Source organism: Medicago sativa, chromosome 5, assembly GCF_051527215.1.
Source record: "Medicago sativa cultivar Bolivia chromosome 5, Bolivia_mono, whole genome shotgun sequence".
Classification (NCBI taxonomy): domain Eukaryota; kingdom Viridiplantae; phylum Streptophyta; class Magnoliopsida; order Fabales; family Fabaceae; genus Medicago; species Medicago sativa.
In genome coordinates, this window is record NC_140753.1 from 14,636,893 (window position 1) to 14,658,576 (window position 21,684).

The 21,684-nt window shown below is 33.5% G+C and overlaps 2 protein-coding genes across 2 annotated transcripts; one reads left to right on the plus strand and one right to left on the minus strand.

Annotated features, from left to right (window-relative positions):
• Positions 1-9,092: 9,092 nt before the first annotated feature.
• On the minus strand, positions 9,093-14,568 carry LOC146920365 (thioredoxin reductase NTRB-like). Its single transcript, XM_085713780.1, has 2 exons — positions 13,507-14,568; positions 9,093-9,434 (listed from the first exon to the last, which is right to left on the minus strand). The coding sequence occupies exons 1-2, from the start codon at positions 14,555-14,557 to the stop codon at positions 9,364-9,366; spliced, it is 1,122 nt and encodes a 373-aa protein (XP_085569906.1). The 5' UTR covers positions 14,558-14,568; the 3' UTR covers positions 9,093-9,363.
• Positions 14,569-19,382: 4,814 nt separating this feature from the next.
• LOC146920366 (RAF-like serine/threonine-protein kinase PRAF) lies at positions 19,383-19,945 on the plus strand. Its single transcript, XM_085711133.1, has 2 exons — positions 19,383-19,524; positions 19,611-19,945. The coding sequence occupies exons 1-2, from the start codon at positions 19,383-19,385 to the stop codon at positions 19,943-19,945; spliced, it is 477 nt and encodes a 158-aa protein (XP_085567259.1).
• Positions 19,946-21,684: the final 1,739 nt, after the last annotated feature.

Here is a 21,684-nt window from a genome sequence, read left to right on the forward strand (position 1 = left end):
ACACCCTTAGAGATTATGGTGTAAAATGTTATGGAGTGGAAAAGGGGAAAGAGGCAAAGCCTCGTATAAAAACAAAAATTTCTAATGGTCTTGCAAACTCGTGTATGAGCTCGAAACCAAATTACAAAAGAAAAGGTACGTGAATGGTTAGAAACACTGAATCCAAATCTTCAAAAAAGACAAATGATCCGACCACCAATGTAACACCCTATTTCTAATAAGCGGTAAAACGCGCGAATACATCAGACATATTCTAGAAATAGATGTTACGTCTCCGAATCAAACCATAATTATACATGCATAAAGATCATGTTACACAACATAGCAGCGGAATAGTCATATAATTCATAAAACATCTCCAAAAATCAACATGATACAATTGTATCCTCCAAATCTCGAATAACAAAATATCTCAACAACTCCGAAATACATAGTCAAAATAAAACAACATGCAAGAACTATCCTAGATCAGAGCCCTAATCTAGACACTTGCATGAAAAAGAGAAACTCCACCCCTCGGCATCATCAAGCAAACAACTAAGCATCCTGCACTCCATCTACCCGTCCATACAGAAAGGTAGGTGGTAAACCACCGAGGGTTAGCATTACATCATCATAATCCACGAAAAACATTTATCATGAACATTGGAAATGAAAGAATATATTCAAGAATAACAATCCATACATATATTCACAAGTATCCACAACACATGCATATTATTCTTTACCATCATTCCAAGTTCATCTCAACAAGTGTATCATACACATATCACAAATTCACCTTGTCAATCAACAATTAACCCTCAATAATTCAATCCACAGATTACAGTTAGCAATCAATCATAAAACACATTGCAATGCAATTCAATCCACCAATAGTTTATGCAATGATTCTAGACTCTTCTAGATGCATGTGGTACCAATCACCTCCAGGTCGTCACCTTCGATGCAACAAAAACATCGTACTCACCTCAATTGGATATAAAATCCGCCACCATCAGTCTTGGATATAAAATCCACCACCATCAGTCATGAATGCATGAACATATGACTCAACTACAAATGCGTATGTTCACACAAACAATAATCACCTCACCATCACCAATACTTGTATATATGCAATCATCAACAAGTCACCACCAATTTAACATATATACAATCACCAATAACATCAAAAATCACACAACATGAAGTTGTCACATAATTACACCACCAACAATCAACATTTAACATGTTCAACAAATAACATAACATAAACATGTTCATCACCATTCAATTAGTATATATGCATCGACAACAATTCACCACCACTTGACATATACATACATCATTAATCATCTCCACATAAATCAACATATAGTTGCCACATTTCCACATAATTCCTTACAATCCAAATAGAGGAACAAATACAACATATGATCAAAAACATCATATTGATCACTCAAAAATCATTCATACATCATCTCATAATCATATTAATCTATTCATAAAGGGTTCATAAGCAATTGGTTCTCAAAAATCATTTTCTACCAAGTTCGTCTCCAAAAATCACAACATTGAAAATAATTGAGCACCTAAGCCAAAACCGAGTAAACGAGCTCAATTGCCTATGTCATGTATTCTTACAAGTCACATATACGTGCAGTAGAGGTTACATAAGCATTTCATCAGCCAAATTCGACGAATTCATAAAAATCACAAAATTCGTCTCAATTATCATTTTTCAAAGAATTTCCCAATTTCTAAGTAAAAACAAGTAGGTTCACTACATCACAGTTCAGCCGCCTTGGTTGCACTCTTAAAAATCAAGTTTCAAAGATTAAAAACATTCCACAAGGATTGGGTCGACTTAGAACTAGTTATGCGGGATTTTTCGACAAAACGTTTCAAGAGTATTTTCCCCATAACTTGCAAACCAAAAATCGTATTCAAGTCAAACCAATGCCCCTAGAAAGATAAAAATATTATCTACAATTTTCATGTTTGTACCAAAAACCAGTTCACGACTGAAACGAGCGAAAAAGATGCGAGAGTGCAAAACAGGGACCCTGCCCTGTGACAACTCGCCACTGCAAGTAGGGCTACTCGCCACTGCGAGTTAGCAGTACTCGCTGTTGTGAGTAAGCTTACTCGCAGCTGCGAGTTATGACAGTTCAGTCTCGGGAAAAAGAGCCATTTTCACCCCAAAACCCCAATTTTGACTTCCCAAAGCTCAAATTTGATCCCAAAGTTTGTTTAAACATTTCTAAACATGAAAAGACACTCAATTCCATATAAAATTTGCCCCAAAACATTTTCTTGACAAAAATCATCATTTGACCCCTTTTCATCAAACATTCAAAAACAACACAAAGTCATAGCAAACTCCCCAATTATGATTACCCAATGTTTTAATCATCAACAACAACATCTCTCAACAACAACAGCAACTAAACATCATGAATTCATCAACAATTCATCACAACAACACTTCATATCATCATTTTTGGACAAAAATGCAAAGCACACATATAACCACAACTTAAGCATGTAATTTCATCATCAACAATTCAATTAACATTTAATTCACATACCCAAACATTGCATCAAAACATGTACACGAATTTACAAGCAATTAGGCTCAATTCAACAATTTCACAAAATGGGTAAAAAGAAAAAGATGTGAATTATGGTTGAAATCTAACCCTCTTACCTCTAACACCAAGATTTTCTAACCCATGTTTCAATTTAGCTCCTAGATGATGAATCCCCTCTTTGCCTTCTAACCCTTGTTGTTGTTCTTCTCTCTAGCCTCTATCTCTTCTCTTCTCAAATGAAATGAAATGAATAATGTTGTAAAACCTAATTTCACCAACAACTAGAGTTTATATATATGCTCTACTCAATTGGGCTTATCTCTCAAACCTTAATGGGCCTAACCCATTTCTATTCTAACACCCAAAATGTCACTACTCACTTAATGGTACACTAACGGTCACTTAATGGTAATTAAAATAATTACTACACCCTCTCTAGTAACTTGGTAAAATAGTACTCTTACTAAGCACTAAAATATCCTCCAACAAAATTACAAAATTACCCCTGCTCTCAAAATGACCAAAATGCCCCTAAGTCCAAAATGACTAAAATACCCTTCTACACCGAATTCTACAATTCCCAACTAAAAATACACACAGAGGCAAATAATCACATAAGAGCACATATAACACACATAAATAAACAATAAAATAAAACTAGTGAAAATCGGGCTGTTACAACCAACACAAACAAATTCACGCACCTACAACTCACTACGCATCAAAACAGTAAACATCCATGGTCATTTCTAACCAACGGTCTATAGTCAATCTTCAAGAGTGACACCCAGATTAAAGAACAACCCTAAATTAATAAACAAACCCAAAACATAAACTCTTCTATTTTGATTATAAGTAAAATGAATTGACTTCACACAAATTTAATTAAGTGTAATTAATTTTTTGAATCGCATAAATAATTAATTAGTGTACTTTCGAAAACGTCATTCATGAAAACTTGTTCATCGGAAACTTGTGAATGGTAATAAGGACTTATTTGAAAATTTAAAAACTTAAATGATTAACCCGATATTTTTATCAAACTTAAAGATTAAAAGAGGTAAGAGTATTAAGAACTTATTTAAAAATTGGCTTAATAGGTTATTTAGTCCTCTAATTAATTTCCAATTTTCATTTTGGTCTCATAAGTAATAAAACTAATGTTTTGGTCCCTTAATTGTATCTCCGTTGGTCAAATAAATCCTTCCCCGTTAAGTTTAACTTCAAATGACTATTAATTTTTTAATCTTAACCCTCTGGTCTATTTTTCCAAAAGAGAACGATTGGATTACGCAGATGTATTGTATCTTATGGTGAGTCAACAACGACTAATTAATTTTCTCTTTCTTCATTTTCTCCCACCCTTGTTCATCAACTTCACCATCATCATCTTCATCATTTTTCCAGAAAAATTCAGAAACATCTCTTGTATTATCGAAAGCCTCTCCAACTAGTTTCTCCATTAGAGCCAAAAATTGGTGTGAATCTGCACAGAAAGCAGGGAATGTTGAAGCATGTTATACATTAGGCATGGTTAGAATTAAAAAAACTAAATCACGCTAACATCAAAAACATAAAACCAATAGTTTGGGATCTACAAATTTATCTATTGAAATGATTTAATTTATTTTCTTTTAATTTTTCAAATTCGAGTCTACTGTTTGCGAAACAGAGGGAGCGGTGCATCGTTTATGGCGAAGTTACATTTGAATGGATCTGCAATTTTTATGGAAAAAGAAAAAATAAAATTAAAACTATTTGATGAATTTTGGTGATGAAATCATGATGATATTCATGTTTGTTTTTTGTTTCTGGAATATTTTGCTGGGTTGTTTATGAGTGGTTATGAAGGTGATGATGAATATATGATGAAGAAAGGGAAAACAATTAGTTTTTGATGACCTTCAAAATCCAACCGTCCTCTTTTGTAAAAATATATCAAAGGGTTAAAATTAAAAGATTAATACTCCCTCCGTTTCAAAATGAGTGTCGTTTTAGCTAAAAAAATTTGTTTCAAAATGAATGTCACTTTACATTTCCAATACAACTTTAATTTTATTCTTCCAACTTTACCCTCAATAAATACTCTAGCTTTTCTCTCACACAGTTTTCAATGCAACTTTAATTTTGTTTTTTTCAACATAAAGTAGGGGAATTAGTCACTTTAGTCCCTGAATCGGAAGGGATTCGTCACTTTAGTCCCTGAATGCAGATAAATTGCAAAATAGTCCCTGAATGTAGACTTTGTTAGTCAATTTAGTCCCTGAATGCAAACTTCGTTAGTCAATTTAGTCCCTGAATGTAGACTCTGTTAGTCACTTTAGTCCCTGAAATTGACCATGCAGGGACTGTTTTGCAATTTCTCTTCATTCAGGGACTAAAGTGACGGATCCTCTCCCAATCAGGGACTAAAGTGACTAATTCCCCTATAAAGTAAGGGCAATTTAGTAAAAGCATTATATCCAATGATTATTTCATTCAATTTCTTAATCTGTGTGCCAAAGCCTAAAGCGACACTCATTTTGAAACGGAGGGAGTAGGATCTATGGTGGACCGCTCTTAAGATTGGTCCATCATAGACATTTGAAGTTAAACTTAACAGCGAAGGATTTAATTGACTGACGGAGATACAATTAAGGGACCAAAACATGAGTTTTATTACTTATGGGACCAAAATGAAAATTGGAAATTAATTAGGGGACCAAATGACCTATTAAGCCTTAAAAATTTAAAAACTGAAAGAACTAACCTGATATTTTTGTCAAATAAAAGTACTTTGCTAAAAAAAATGTTAGAATGAATAAAAAGTAAAAAAAAATGTTAGAAAGAAACAATTTTTCACAGTAGTAAAAAAAATGTTAGAAAGAAACAATTTTTCACAGTAGATTGATCAACCAGTTTGGAGTTTGGTTTGGATTGGATGATTTTGTAAAACTAAAAGAACTAACCTGATATTTTTGTCAAACTTAAAGGATTAAAAGTAGTACTTTGCCAAAAAAAATGTTAGAATGAATAAAAAGTAAAAAAAAAGGGTTAATTAAGTAAATAGTCCCTATAAATATTCAAAATTTTGTTTTTAGTCCCTACAAAATAAAATCACACTTTTTAGTCCCTATAAAATTTTTCATCAACATTTTTAGTCCCTATAAAATTTTTCATCAGCATTTTTAGTCCCTATAAAATTTTTCCATCAACATTTTTAGTCCCTAAAATGCTTAAGGAAAATGTCACAGGGACTAAAAAGTGTGACTTTATTTTGTAGGGACTAAAAACAAAACTGTGAATATTTATAGGGACTAAAAACTTAATTAACCAAAAAAAAATGTTAGAAAGAAACAATTTTTCACAGTAGTAAAAAAAATGTTAGAAATGTTAGAAAGAAACAATTTTTCACAATAGTAAAAATAAATGTTAGAAAGAAACAATTTTTCACTAGGATTGATCAACCAGTTTGGAGTTTGGTTTGGATGATTGTTATTGTTATTAGTTTCCCCAAAATTTTCCATAGTAGTAAAAAAAAATGTTAGAAAGAAACAATTTTTCACTAGGATTGATCAACCAGTTTGGAGTTTGGTTTGGATGATTGTTATTGTTATTTTGTTATTGGTTTCTCCAAACTGGTGGACCAAAACAACGTGAATATTTATTTCTTTATAACCCTATTATAAGTTGTACATCCCACGTTAATACTCAAAACCTAGTAAAGTTATTCTATGTGGGACTTGTAGGATACTAGATTCTTATTTCATTTTTTCGATTCACCATGTATTTTTTTTTATTATGTTTGAGTTCTCTATTCACAATGCAATATTAATCTTACTTTTATTTTTATTATTATCACTCTAATTATATTGTAAGTTGGATTGACTCTTGAGTGTTTTGAAACATCAAGCAAACAACACTGCTAAATTTGTTGAAACATTGATCAAGTATGTCCTCAAAATCCATTAATCATGTCTTTTCACACTTAAGCTTCAATGGCTATTTCAGCAGTAACACATAAATGACCTTGTTTGCTTGGTATTAAAAATAGGTGCATTCCAACTGAGAAGATCGGAGTCAACTATGGTGATTTCGAGAGGGAAATAAAACGATTCTATCATATACAGCTACCGCACACACCCCATACAAAGACTTGCTAGAATCACAGCCAAAGAGTACAACCATTGATTATGACCTCGTTCTTCCCATATCAGTTCAAAACAAAACAAAATGCAGTATGTTTATCCACAAATTATGCCTCAAAGCAATGTACACAAAACACAATACATAATAATACACTGTGAGCACTAGTACCAGGCAGGGTCATAAATGTGATCAAAAGAAAACCAACAAGCAACAGTAGTCATCACATTTACAAATGCAAGCATGATATAGACCATCCGCTTGCTATTTTCTTTGGATGGGGTGGATCTCACAAGGAATTTTATGATGGGAATGTAACTAGACTATCGGCACCTTGGTTCGCAAACTAGCAACCGATTCTAAACAGGCTGTGACTTTTCTGTTTTGCTGCAATATCAGAATAAAACACAGATTTTGGTAAGCTTAACTCTGCCTCTAGTGTGACAACGATTTGTTTAAATTCAACTATGCAATAGGATATAGCACTGCTATAGGCGCTATTTAACATGAGGGGAGGGGGGAGGGATTGTTTTTCTTTTCTAAATTAAGCAAGCTACAAGTATTTTCCTATGAATCAACAATGTTTTCATATTGTTACCTCGATAGACAACACACAGTATATGACATAGCATTGACAACTAAGAAAGGGAACGAAAGAAACATACGATTTCAATTGTGCAATACATAGATTTTTGTAAAAGAATGATAAGATCAAATTATAATCTTCCACAACAGTAACGATATTGGAGTAAAACACAGTTTTTGTACTGTCCGAATGTGTACTTCACAACAAATCAAGAGTTTTTGTGTCATTCAAACGTATAAAGTTGCTCCCTTCCTTTCTGGCAAAACCAACGACCAGGGGGGAAAAACTCATCAAGCAACAAGTGGGAAGCACCGATAAACATGGTTTCTGGATAAACCAAAAAAAGGTACCAAGTAATTATCACAGTTGATAGCTTACTGTTTTATCCCTAATTGCATGAACTTGTGCCCTTTTGGTTATTTATTATAGTCCTATGCATCTAAATCCTATCTAAGTACTGAACACACCATACTTAACTTTATTAAACAATGCTTGTATTGTGTCACATCGATTTTAGAAAATATGTAATCAACCATAATATTAAAACTAAAACATAATATTTTTAACATAAAATGGCATTAGACATACAAATTAACATCAGATCCGGCTTCAATGCAGTAAGATATGCATGTATTTATACACAGCAGACAATGTCAGATGTTAATTTGATATCATCGGACTCGGATTGCACAATAACAAAATTAGTTTAAACAATATCCGTCATTGATTTGGATCATACGGTCAAGATTTCAAAACTGCATAGTGCAATTATTGCAGGGAATCTGTTTCCCTAAAATATAGCATACGTAGTACATGGAAAGAATAAAAAAAAAACTTCAACTACTCCCTCCGTCCCTTAATGTAACCACCCATTTGATTTTATTTTTGTCCCTAAATGTAACCCCCTTTTCAAATTACTAGATGCATTTATTACTTTTTTCCTAAACATACCCTTAATTAATACTACTAACTTGTCTTCAAATATGAATAGTCAAATTTAATACACATACAAACAAAGGACAATTTAGTAATATTAATACATAAAACAGACACATTAATTACACTGACAACCTTTCTTAAGAAATGTGAAAAATGCAAAGGGGGGTTACATTAAGGGACGGAGGGAGTAGAAGCCAAGAATTTCCAACTAACAATGTATCGCTATGACCAATGATTTATGATTCTATGAAGCACATTACAGCAGCACACACCACAACCCCTTAGCCACTGTCTTTAATTAACCCGTAAGTGCACAACTCACTGACCAGCTTAAGAGATTTTGCCTTCTCCTGCAGTGAATCCAGGAGGCTGTCAAAGGCTTTCTTGAATGAATCAACTCCTTCCAAATTTCCAATTCAAGCTGTGAACCGACGTAGCTCCAATCAATACCCAACTTTTGGATAGCATGTATATTCCTTCAGCTTCAGATGCATTTGAGTCTATTGTCCTGGCTACAGCACCATGATCGATAAATGCTTGAAGGGTTTGGTCGCATGGTAGATATCTGGGGCATGGGCAGTAGTTACGATAAAAGGTTCAATTCAAAGATTAGGAAACATTGATTTCTAAGTTTGTTAACATAATCAAGGCAGGATGAGAGATTAATTAAATAAAAAGGTTTAATTAATCTTAACCATTTAGGGATTTTTAAATAGGTCCTTGAACTTAAAAAAGTTGTTATCGAATCCCTGAACTTGTTATTACTTTATAATTAAGTGCTTAGCTAAAAAGTTTTTAATTGGACCATTTTTTTATACGATGTATCATTCCGTACTATAGCAAAAATTAATCTCTCGAGTCAGATATGATCAAGGAAACAAATATATTTGCATCATTACAACAACGGATTCATTCCATTGACCCAACAAATGATAAGTTCATAACAAATATAAGTATGTTTGTGGGCTTCAATGCATCTAAAACAATGCAAGTCTAACTCCACAATCAAATTTTGAATAATAACGAACAAATAAAGATTCTAGCAGGGTACATAAAGAGCTGTTTTCAATTTTTATATAAAAATCAAACGTTGCTTCTAATTAAGCATCTTGTGAGTTCTGGACACCCTTTAGCTAGTCAATCGCTCTTATCCTGTTGTAAACCAACTCCTTGCAGGAAATGTTCTGCATCCAAAGCTGCCATGCACCCTGCACCAAAAACAAGATCTCCGTGTCATTTAAAGATAATTTGAAGCATAACCTAAGTTGGATCACTAACTGCAATTATCGTAAATAAGTACAATAGCCAGCAATAACTTTCGAAGCTAAAGAAACGCAACGCTAATATTTTTACAACATGGTCAGAATTATTTGTAGTTCAAATACACACGAAAGAACAATGTGGTGATTCCCAATGATCAATTTGTCCTTTTAACTAATGGATATATATTCTCATTCATTTTGTTTCAAAAACAAAAGTACAAAATAAATCAGCTTCAAATTCCTAAATACAGTTAAACAAGGATTTGGTGTTTTAACTTTTAAGTATCCATTGCCAACTTTATAAATGATCCTAATGGAAGAAATTTTCATCATGAGAAACAAAAGGTTATCAGTCGATCAGGGACAAACAATTTCGCTAATGCCAAGTTCCAGACAAATCCAATTAAGACATTTAAAAAATTTTCATAGTTCACAGTATAAACCAGTGTGATGACAGCAAACACGAAAAGGGTAAAATGAAAACCAAATTCTGAGGACCTACAAAGCATGGAGAAAGTGGTATGACACATCACGAACAGGATGCTCAAGGTCTAGATGCTCCCAAACAAATTTAAATTGAAGTTGTTTACATGTCACAGACGAAATTTGGGGCCCAGCTAAATGAATTGATCGAACTATGCATTTGACATTTGACAAGGCATTAAATTTAAATTGATTGGTAGGTTTTCTTATATTTTAGGTAATGGTAATGGTTACACAGGACCCTGCCATAATGCCGAGTTAACATGTTGTAAACTCAAACTCATAAATGTTCAAGACATCTATAATTCTATATCATATCATGCAGGTTAAAAACTTCTATTATAGTTTTTAAACATAAAATGAATGTGCGTAGTAAATAGCCAGCATTAACCTAACAATAAAACAAGCTACAATGACATCGGCACATAGCTTTGAATATTGTGTGAGCGCCCATTAAATAAATGAAACTAAGATGGGTTACACACTACAACAAAAAATTAATTATTATGTATGCAACTAATAAATGGAACAGAGATGGATTTATAGACCAGACACTAACTTTAAACTCAACTCAGAAATTCACATACCACATGATAGGTTTACAACTTATATAAAGAGAAACACAAGTTCAAAACAAGGAAAAGTTAGGTGCAATATATTGAAGAGTGATGGATAGGAATGGGATTCCCTCATTGGTGCTCAGATGCTGCTTGACAGAGCTAGGTTTCATCACATCAAAGAAGGATTCATTAACCTCCGCGCGTTGTCGAGTTCATAGCAAACATGAAACGATGGGTTGCACATGCACTCTGGTTTGAGACTTTGTTTAAGCAGGGAGATAAGGATTGAGACTCCATATAGTATTGTTTACTTTCGTAGATAAATTCATGTTTGCATGTTAGATGCGTTTATGGAATCAACTGCTACAACTGTTTGTATGCTATGGATGCTTATCATTCAGATGTTGCATTTTGCGTTCTTATTAAAAGAAAGAACATCAAACCATTGATTGACATTCTAGGCATAACTGGAGGAAAATAACCATTATTTGTAGACTTGCCAATTGTCCTCAAACTTGCGAGTCTAGCACAGTTAACAGAGAGACAACTATGTAAGCAAGTCAACTAGATTTTGATACCGAGAGTTGTAAGCTTTGTACGACTGAGTTAACTCGAAAGTTTAGCAACCACTGGTGAGGCAGATTTCTGGGCTAGAACCCCAAAGGTGGAAGAAAAGCCCTGAGCCATGAGGTGATATGACCACCTCAGTTAATGTATTTTGAGAGAAAAATCTAAACCAATTGGAACAGTAGTGGCAGAGCGGCATCTGGCTGCTACAGGACTTCCAAGCGTTGCATTTTTCAACACAATCGCAGAAGTCAAGGTGATCTTGCTTACCACTATCCTGGACAATTGCAGCTGTTGCGTATTGGCACAACCTGAGTTATCAAACCCATTTTTTTGTTGATTTTATACATGACTTTGCCTCCTAAAAGTAGTGTTGGGTTTATGTTTGAGAAAAACAAATAGCTATGATCACTACTACTTCAATTAAAATGAACTATGACAAATAAACAGCAGCCACCAAAATCATTTATGGCCTGATTTGGATATTACTCCTTTCACTTCAAGCTCGATGTTCTTTCTTTACTCCTGCTTTCTTTTACACTATGAACTATTTCTTTTTGTACTCATACTCTTCTATAAAGCAGTCACCATACTAACCTATATACTGTTATAAGTTTTTCGAGTCAAACACTTAACACCTCGATCGGATAACTATGCTCCAAAATTCTCCCCAGCTTCAATGCATCGCAGCTACAACAAGCCACTGATCCTTAATATCACAAGCAACTTTGCTAATTTCACCTTGGGGACAAGGTGAGTCTTATTGGAGACATGCTGATTGGGCCATGAATGAGGTCTACACAAGGAGATTTAGGGGGATGAAGATTTGACTGAAAAGAACTTTGGACCAGAGTCACATGGATGGGAGTTACTAGATGTGAATGAGGAGGGGATTCACATGAATCATGAGAAGAAAGTGGGACAGTGGAAGAAGATCTGTCACATAGGATTTAAGGAAAGAAAAATGGTGTCTCTGACTCCGCAGAGTAACCTCTGGTTTCCTTCTTCCTTTTGTTTACTATTCTAATATCTTCTCACTGTTTATCCGAGTTCATTCTATGCTTGTAGGAAGTTAAACTCCTTTGCTCCATAAACAAAGTTTTGTGTTCCTTATTAGTTATCAACCACATTATCTGATCTTCTAAGTTTTGGATCCTATCAAGATATAATACAATCAGTCAACCTAATAATCATGTGTCCAAAAAAGATGTGAATCTACCATAATAACGGTACTTAAGTAAGTCTAAAAATGATGCATGCCCCATCTAACCATGGTTTGAAGGCTTGATTATGTGATTGGAAGTAACCAGTCAGGTCCGCAGCTAAATATACAAGAAGTGCTCTTTTTGAGCTTCAAATGTTAGAACTCAATACCTTGTCTGATGCAAGGACTAACAAACTCCCCAACCAGGAACAGTAAAAAGTTGGGGAATCGATGAATAGGCTCTAAACTCTGAAAGAACCTATGCTAAATTATATGAAAAATCATTACATAGAGACGACGAATGAGGTAAAGATACAATACAACTATCTCTTACACAGTTACACCTAGCATATTTTCAGCTACAGGATCTCTTTCTCGTCTTTCTTGTTTAATAAACGTCTACAACTTTGAATGATATTCAACTAAAGGGATTTGAATGATGAATGATATTCAACTAAAGGGATTTGAATAAAGGTTTAATAAACTTCTACAACTTTTGCAATGCTTTATTATTAGTTTACCAAACCCCAGGGCAAAGTATAATGGTGTAAATTCAAAGTTTACTAACATTAATCATCCTTCCATCAAACCATCTTCAAACAAAAACAGAATATGAACATGGAGAAAACGCAGCATTCAGACCATTACATTTCAATACCAGTCATATACACCAATAAACACTCCACCTTAGATAAACTCATAAGTAATTAAAAAACCTGCTTATCACAGTCTATACAATACAGACCATGACATGAAGGTGAGTTCATCAATCTCTCTTGAATACATCCCTACCACATTTAAGATAACATCTCCAAGCTTGGTTTAACACTCAATGGAATAACAGACAATCACCAATTCTCTTAAATAATAACCAACAATAAGGATTCCATCAGATATAACAACTAAGCAAAAGTGTAAAACATAAGCAAATTCACAAAATGAGAAAATATAGCTATTTTATAACCCAGGAATCACATTCACACACAAATAAGCAAATCCTCTAAAATGAATAATGAACTAGCCCCGACACTTCTAATCGAAGGCATGACCGGTGTCAACACATGTAATTATATTGATTTGAGTCATTTTCTCAAATTACTATTGATGTTGACATGTCAGTGGCGGTGTCTGTGTTCATGCTTCATAGATAATGAATCTATAATGTAATGTAAGAACAAATAATGATAGAATGCAATAGAATTACCAGATCCAGCAGCAGTAATAGCTTGTCTGTACTTCTTATCCTGAACATCCCCAGCAGCAAAAACACCCTCAACACTAGTCTTCGTAGTCCCCGGCTTCGTCACAACATACCCATCAGAATCAAGCTCTAATTGACCATCCAAAAACTTTGTCGCCGGTTCATGCCCAATTGCAAAGAACAACCCAGAAACCTTCAAATCAGAAACCTCTTTTGTCACCACATTCTCCACCTTCAAACCCCCAAGCTTCTTATTCTCCCCATCTCCAAAAGCCTCAACCACCATTGAATTCCAAATCACCTTAATCTTATCATTACTCAAAGCTTTACTCTGCATAATCTTTGAAGCCCGAAACGTATCCCTTCGGTGAATGATGTAAACTTCAGAACCGTATTTTGTCAAAAACGTTGCTTCCTCCATAGCTGAATCTCCACCACCGATCACTGCCAAAGGTTTGTTACGAAAGATCGGAGCAGCACCGTCACATACAGCACAAGCTGAAATCCCACGGTTCCAGTAACCATTAGGACCATCACCGGAGCCGGTGAACGGTAACCGTTTCGCAACAGCTCCGGTAGCGACGATAACCGAATCAGCTTCAACAGTACGTGAATCAGTGAAAACCCTAAAAGGACGAGAAGAGAAATCAACCTTAGAAACCGTTTCGGTGAAGATCTCGGTTCCAAATTTAGCGGACTGTTGACGGCAACGTTCCATGAGTTCGCCGCCGAGGATTCCGTCGGGGAAACCGGGGAAATTCTCGACGTCAGTTGTGGTGGTGAGTTGGCCTCCTGGAGCGATGTCGTTGGCCATCCATCCTTCGAAGAGGATTGGTTTGAGTTCGGCACGGGCGGCGTATACGGCGGCGGTGTGGGCGGCGGGGCCACTGCCGATGATGCAGAGCTTAGTTTTGACGGTGGGGAGGGTGGTGTTGTCAGTCATGGTGGCGGAGGATACGGCGGAAGAGACGGAGGCGCGTTGAGTGGAGATTAGGTTTCGCGCTTTGTTGAAAAGAGTGATCCAGTTGTGGTTTGGACAAAATCTGAATTTCATTTCCCTCCTATGCTCTTTTTCCTGTTAATTTCCTATTTTTAAAATTCTTAATTAAGGATTTTAATTGATATTTATTTTTTAACATAAAAAAATATATTTTACCAATTGGGTCCAATTGAATAGTTAGACTCTAATTCGACAAATTAAATATCAAATTTGATCGAGTGATATGTCAACAATTAGTATTTTCAAGAAGATTATCTTTGGTTGGAAAATAATCGACGAAAAGCCGAATAACCTACAAAAAATAAATGTGTTAGTATGTAAGTATACATATGTTGCAAATATTAATACACAAATTTTGTAGTTGGTTAGTTCTAGAACACTTATCAGGTTTACGTATGCTCTAAGATTAAAAAGACATTAACAAAGTCTTAATATTGATTCTTTCAAAAAAAAAAGTCTTCATATTGATAGTAAGAGTTGAACTCACGTTCTTATTGTATAAAGATATTGCTATTTTGATTGGAATTTGTTAGAGGTTGATGTTGTTGGTGGGTTTTTTTAACGAGAGTATAGAATTAAAAGGATGCACAGTACTTGTTTTTTGTTTTGCCTCCATGACAAATAGTTTGCTACTATTTGTATTCCTAAATTGTTCTTTGCTTTTATGTTTTATTGTCTTCCTGACTAATATTTTGTATTCTAATTTCTTCTTGTATGCAAAGTTAAGAATAGGAATAGTTTCTCATAAATCGGTTAGAATAAGAAGGTGTGACATATATGAATTCGTTTTTGTTTTTTTAGGGGATATATGAATTCGATTTGTATACGGCGTATGCAAAAGTTAAATAAAAAATGATCAGAAAAAGAGAAAATGATATAATTTGCTATCTGAAATGTGTTATATGGTGAGTATAACTTGAACAAATATTGGTGTGGATTTACTACTTACGGGAAAATTCTTAAGGGTGTTGGAATGCTGCTGATTTTTGTGATATAATTCTAGAATACACTTTTCTGTTGGTTGAAATTGAAATTCTAGTATACAGAAAAGTATACTTAAAATTGTGTTGATAGCATAGCAGAACTATCACAACCATTAGGCTAGTAAAACTTTTGCTTAAGAATGTGGCATTTTGTATAAGAAAGAGCAATATACAATTATATTTTACAGAAAATGTTTTTTTTTTTTTTTAAATGGTAACAAAATTAAAGATGTATCACTTATCTTATTCGATTGATATTGAAGAAGAGAGTTGAACCCATAGTTCTTCGTTTCTCTACACTTTATGTGTTTGTGTGTGAATTTTATCTCTAAACTCTTTGGAAGAAAAGAAGAAGAAAAAACAGTTGTTCCGTCCAATATAAAGAAAAAAAATTATAAGCCTCCACAATAACTTGTAAATAAGGGGAAAAATAAAATACAATTTATAGTGGTGAAAATCAGCTTATCATACACAACGAGAAAGCAATTTTTCTAGTTCAAGGAGAGGGTTATAAGATGAAGAAACCTTGGGAATAGGACCCTGCTGCAAAGGTATATTCTATGGGAAATAGACATTTCTAAGAGCCATACGTAATGAAAATAAAGGAATCTTTAAACTTATTCCCGCTTTCATTTTTGCTTATATAAGGCACTGCATAGCAGGAAATTCCCTAAAATGTTTCCTAATAGTTTCTTCTTTACAGGAGTGGAACAACTTACCAGCAAATCACCAACACTAGAGAGAGAGACCAAGAACAATAAAAAGCAGAAGATACCTTGTAGGTCCGAACAACAAGCCTTCTTCTCCATGTATCTTGATGGTTCCACAGGAATGTGTTGACTAAACCAAAGAATTGTTCCATTACCTATAAAGAATTCAGAAGGTTAACCCATCAAAGCAAACAACAAATCCAGGGCCAAATTGTTTTTTGATAAGCTAATTTTTTTTATTAAGGCACCAAGATTTAGCAAAGAGTGCCAAATATTGGAAAACAGAATTACAAATTGTGAAATAGAATATAACCTGAAATTTTGACCAGAAAAAAGAAAAAAACACAACCAAAAACCCATTAAAAGATAAAAAAAAAAAACAGCAAAACAGCCACTCAACCAAAGGGTGTGGTTATGGTGCATAAGGAATCCTTATGCACCGTGCATAATTGCTTTCTACACCCAACATAATTGCTTTCTACACCCCAAGTAAGCCCACTATAAAATCTATTTATTTGTGGGCCTAATGAAGCCCCATATTATAATTTTTTTCTTAACAATTTATTTATGCAAAATAGCTTATTCGAAATAGTTTATTTATGCAAAACAACTTATTCCGATCTCATTTTAAAAAACAACTTATTCAAAATAGCTTATTTATGCAAAACAACTTATTCGAAACAACTTATTAGGATCACTTCTTTTAAAACTGCTTATTCAAAACAGCTTATTTATGCAAAACAGCTTATTTGTGCAAAACAACTTATTCAAAACAGCTTATTTATACAAAACAGCTTATTCCGATTTCATTTTAAAAAACAACTTATTCAAAACAACTTATTTATGCAAAACAACATATTTATGCAAAACAACTTATTCAAAACAGCTTATTTATGCAAAACAGCTTATTCGAAACAACTTATTTATACAAAACAGCTTATTTGTGCAAAATAGCTTATTCAAAACAGCTTATTTATACAAAACAACTTATTTTGATTTCATTTTAAAAAACAACTTATTCAAAACAACTTATTTATGCAAAACAACTTATTCAAAACAGCTTATTCGAAACAACTTATTTATACAAAATAGCTTATTTGGGCAAAACAACTTATTCAAAACAACTTATTTATACAAAACAGCTTATTTGTGCAAAATAGCTTATTCCGATTTAATTTTAAAAAACAACTTATTCAAAACAACTTATTTATGCAAAACAACATATTTATGCAAAACAACTTATTCAAAATAGCTTATTTATGCAAAACAGCTTATTCGAAACAACTTATTTATACAAAATAGCTTATTTGTGCAAAACAGCTTACTCAAAACAGCTTATTTATACAAAATAGCTTATTCCGATTTCATTTTAAAAAACAACTTATTCAAAACAACTTATTTATGCAAAACAGCTTATTCGAAACAACTTATTTATACAAAATAGCTTATTTGTGCAAAACAGCTTATTCAAAACAGCTTATTTATACAAAACAGCTTATTTGTGCAAAACAGCTTATTTATACAAAACAACTTATCCCGATTTAATTTTAAAAAACAACTTATTCAAAACAACTTATTTATGCAAAACAACATATTTATGCAAAACAACTTATTCAAAACAGTTTATTTATGCAAAATAGCTTATTTGTGCAAAACAGCTTATTCAAAACAACATATTTATACAAAACAGCTTATTCAAAACAGCTTATTTATACAAAATAGCTTATTCGAAACAACTTATTTATACAAAATAGCTTATTTGTGCAAAACAGCTTATTCAAAACAACTTATTGATACAAAACAACTTATTTGTGCAAAACAGCTATTTTGCACAAAATAAGCTGTTTTGAATAATTTTTTTATGAGTTAGAGAGAGAAATGAGTATGGATTATGAGTTTCTTTACTGGAACGTTGTTTAACATGTTATACACTGAAATTATTACTGAAACCATAATTATGGTTTAATGGTTTTGATAATCATGTATGTGAAACCAAAATAATTGTGTAATGGTTTTTAATGAAATTATTATTGTTAGATGGTTTTGAATAATGATTAAGATGTTATATACTGAAATTATTAGTGAAACCATAATGGTTTAATGGTTTTGATAGTCTTCTATGAGAAACCAAAATAATTGTCTAATGGTTTTTCTATGGCTATGGTTTCTGTGAGTTGGTTTCAAAACCATTTTGCAGTGGAAATGGTTTCTATGAGTTGTATTCCAAAACCATTTTGCAGTGAAAATGGTTTCCGTGAGTAATGGTAACACCAGATCTGAACCGGATTGATCATAAACAACACAATTCACTGCAAAATGGTTTTGAATAATGATTAAGATGTTATACACTGAAATTATTAGTGAAACCATAATTATGGTTTAATGGTTTTGATAGTCTTCTATGAGAAACCAAAATAATTGTCTAATGGTTTTGCTATGGCTATGGTTTCTGTGAGTTGGTTTCAAAACCATTTTGCAGTGGAAATGGTTTCTATGAGTTGTACTCCAAAACCATTTTGCAGTGAAAATGGTTTCAGTGAGTTAGACTCCAAAACCATTTGCAGTGAAAATGGTTTCTATGAGTAATGCTAACACCAGATCCGAACCGGATTGATCATAAACAACACAATTCATCACAATATTCTCAATAATTCATCAAATCTGAATTCCAGCTTATACCAACAGATTTCACATCGAAGCATTTCGTACTTCGCAAATAACCGACTGAACAGCCTTGTGAATGTTATTTAAATATAAAATACTCAAGCACAATTAAATTAACAATAAAAAATTACATTATCATGATCCATGTGACAGAGAAGTTTAATTAAATTAACAATGTAAAATAATCCTAGAACATCATATGGGCTGTTGATCTCAACTTCCATTATCCTGGTGACCTGATACATGAACAGGTGATTACTAATACTTCCACATTCAATTACAAAATAAATATCAACAATTTAATTCAGTAATGAATCAACAGGAACAAATAAACTGAGAATCAACAAGCTTCCCCCTGACTAATACACCCGAAAATCACATACCAAAGTTTCAAGCCTCAACCTTCTAACGCAGAAGAAAACACTTCTTCTCCTCTCCTCACTCCTTTCTCTCTTTCTTTCTAGAATCTTCGAATATTCTTTTTAATTTTCAATACAACTCACTGAGTCACAACAACGAGTCATGGAATCTAAACCCTCAAACACTATTAAGATCCTCTATAGCTACGGTGGCAAGATCCGCCTTCGCTCCACCGACGGTAAACTCCGTTACGTCGGCGGTCACACCAGAGTCCTCGTCGTCGATCGTTTCATTTCATTCTCAGGTTCGCATCGTCGAATATTATCATCTCTCTCTTACAAATTGCTCTATTCGTTCATTATACTCATCGATTTTGTTGATATTTTACAGAATTGATGGTGAAGCTTGAAGAATTGTGTGGTTCATCTGTGACTTTCCGGTGTCAATTAGCTAACAGAGATTTAGAAACGTTGATTTCCATCACCAACGATGAAGATTTAGCCAACATAATCGACGAATACGAACATGCCTCGTTGAAACTAACTCATCCGTTGAAGATCAAAGCAATTCTTTCGCAGCCGAAATCGAGTTTGAAAGTTTCACCTGATCTATCATCTTCGTCATCAAATGCCAGTTTTTCTGCGGCGGTCCTTTTCACGGCGATGACGTCGGCGGCGGGAAGAGTGGTCGGAGTCAGAATCGGAGTCAGTGCAGGGAGAGGATGAAGAAGGGGAGGTTGAATCGCGTGACCCATTTTGGGATGCGGAAGCAGAGAAGAGGAGTTTCGTGAATCAATCAAAGCAGTGTTTGTATGTATCTGGATCATTACACCTGTCCTTGATCTAATGGTTCTGATTTGCTTATGCATCATGCATAAGGAAATCCTTATGCATAATAACTTTTGCCTCAACCAAAGCGGAAGCAAGAAACAGAAACATTAACAACAAAATAGGTCATATGATGAACCTACATGCTATACAAATCAGCAACCACCAAGCATCCTATGGGTTATGAAGCTCAATTGGTCCGCAACACGACTTTTTTGATAAGCAGACTGCATCCTGGTTGGAAAAAGTCGTGTTGCAGACCAATTGAGCTTCATAAACAATTGGACAAAACTTAAGTACATTTTTCATGGGTGTTTTTTTGTGTAACTTTTGACATAAAATACTTATAAATACCAATTACATTTTAAATCTACAATTTTTCAAATTTTAATGTAACCATAAAAATAAAATTTACGTCAAGAATCATTCTAAAAACACGAAAAAAAAAATCACTTAAGTTTTGTTCTAAAGGAAGTTTTACCCCACACCCCTACATTTATACCTTGACCCCAACATTTTACTCAAACTGCTCAATTTACCCTTTCATATAAACTAAAACTTAATATCACTTTCACTTTCACCTGTTCACCCCACTCTCTTCAGAAAACATTTGCAGAGAAAAACAGTACGTGCATTACGGAACTGTTCCTTGGTGGAAAATTTTCGGATTTTGTTTTTCTTTCACTGGAATCAACATTTGTTACCCGAAATTATAGATTGAGGGTCTTCTTACTTTGGTTCAATTTTTTTTTATCAATTCTTTGCTATTTGTTACCGGAAACGTTCTATTCATCAATTATAGATTTAGCAGAACCGGAAAATCTATTCATCAAATTATTCAATATTATATCTATCAATTCTTTGGACATTTGTTACCGGAACCGTTCTTTGCTATTTTTTTTTTATCAATTCTTTGTTTTTTTTTATTCTATGTTCACGTTGGTTTCTGGAAATTCATATGTCATGAGAAATTGAGGGTGAACTCATATTAAATTGAAAGTGGGGGTAGAAAACCAATGGAGAAAAGGTTAAATTGCAAATAGGGTAAAATTGAAATTCTTGAAAATTTGTTGGGGTGAAAGTATATGTGCAGGGGTATAGGGTATAATTTCCTGTTCTAAATTGTTCAACTTATATTTAATAGTAAAAGTAAATAAGACTTTTTAGGCATTTCTCTCAAAAAAAAAAGACTTTTTGGCATAATAAAGCAAGGTTTGAGTTGGCCTTGCTTATGAAAAAGTTTAGAAATGTTTATGAATTTTTTTGGTGATCTATATCTATTATCTTTATAAAAAAAATAAAAAAATTACTATGATATAAATGTTTTATGTTGTGCCTGTGAACTTAGTTTAGTTGGTAGAAACAATGCATAATATATTGACGGGTTTAAACCGTGGACACCCCACTTATTCATCTTAAAGGTGAAATTATGCTATTATTCTACTTACCAAAAAAATATTTTATGAATCTGAAAATTGAATGAGTTTTTCAATGAATCTGAATCAATGAATCTGAAAAATGAATGAATTTTTTTTTTTTGTAGTGGTCGGGGTTTGAACCCCAGACCTTGCATATTTTATGTACTGTCCCAACCAACTGAGCTAAGCTCACGAGGACAAATGAATGAATTTCTAATT

Coding starts and splice junctions, on each gene's coding strand:
- LOC146920365 (XM_085713780.1), bottom strand. CDS start 14,557: ATGAAATTCAGATTTTGTCCAAACCACAACTGGATCACTCTTTTCAAC. Junction 9,435..13,506: donor TATTACTGCTGCTGGATCTG/GTAATTCTATTG, acceptor TTTTTGGTGCAG/GGTGCATGGCAGCTTTGGAT.
- LOC146920366 (XM_085711133.1), top strand. CDS start 19,383: ATGGAATCTAAACCCTCAAACACTATTAAGATCCTCTATAGCTACGGT. Junction 19,525..19,610: donor TCGTTTCATTTCATTCTCAG/GTTCGCATCGTC, acceptor GATATTTTACAG/AATTGATGGTGAAGCTTGAA.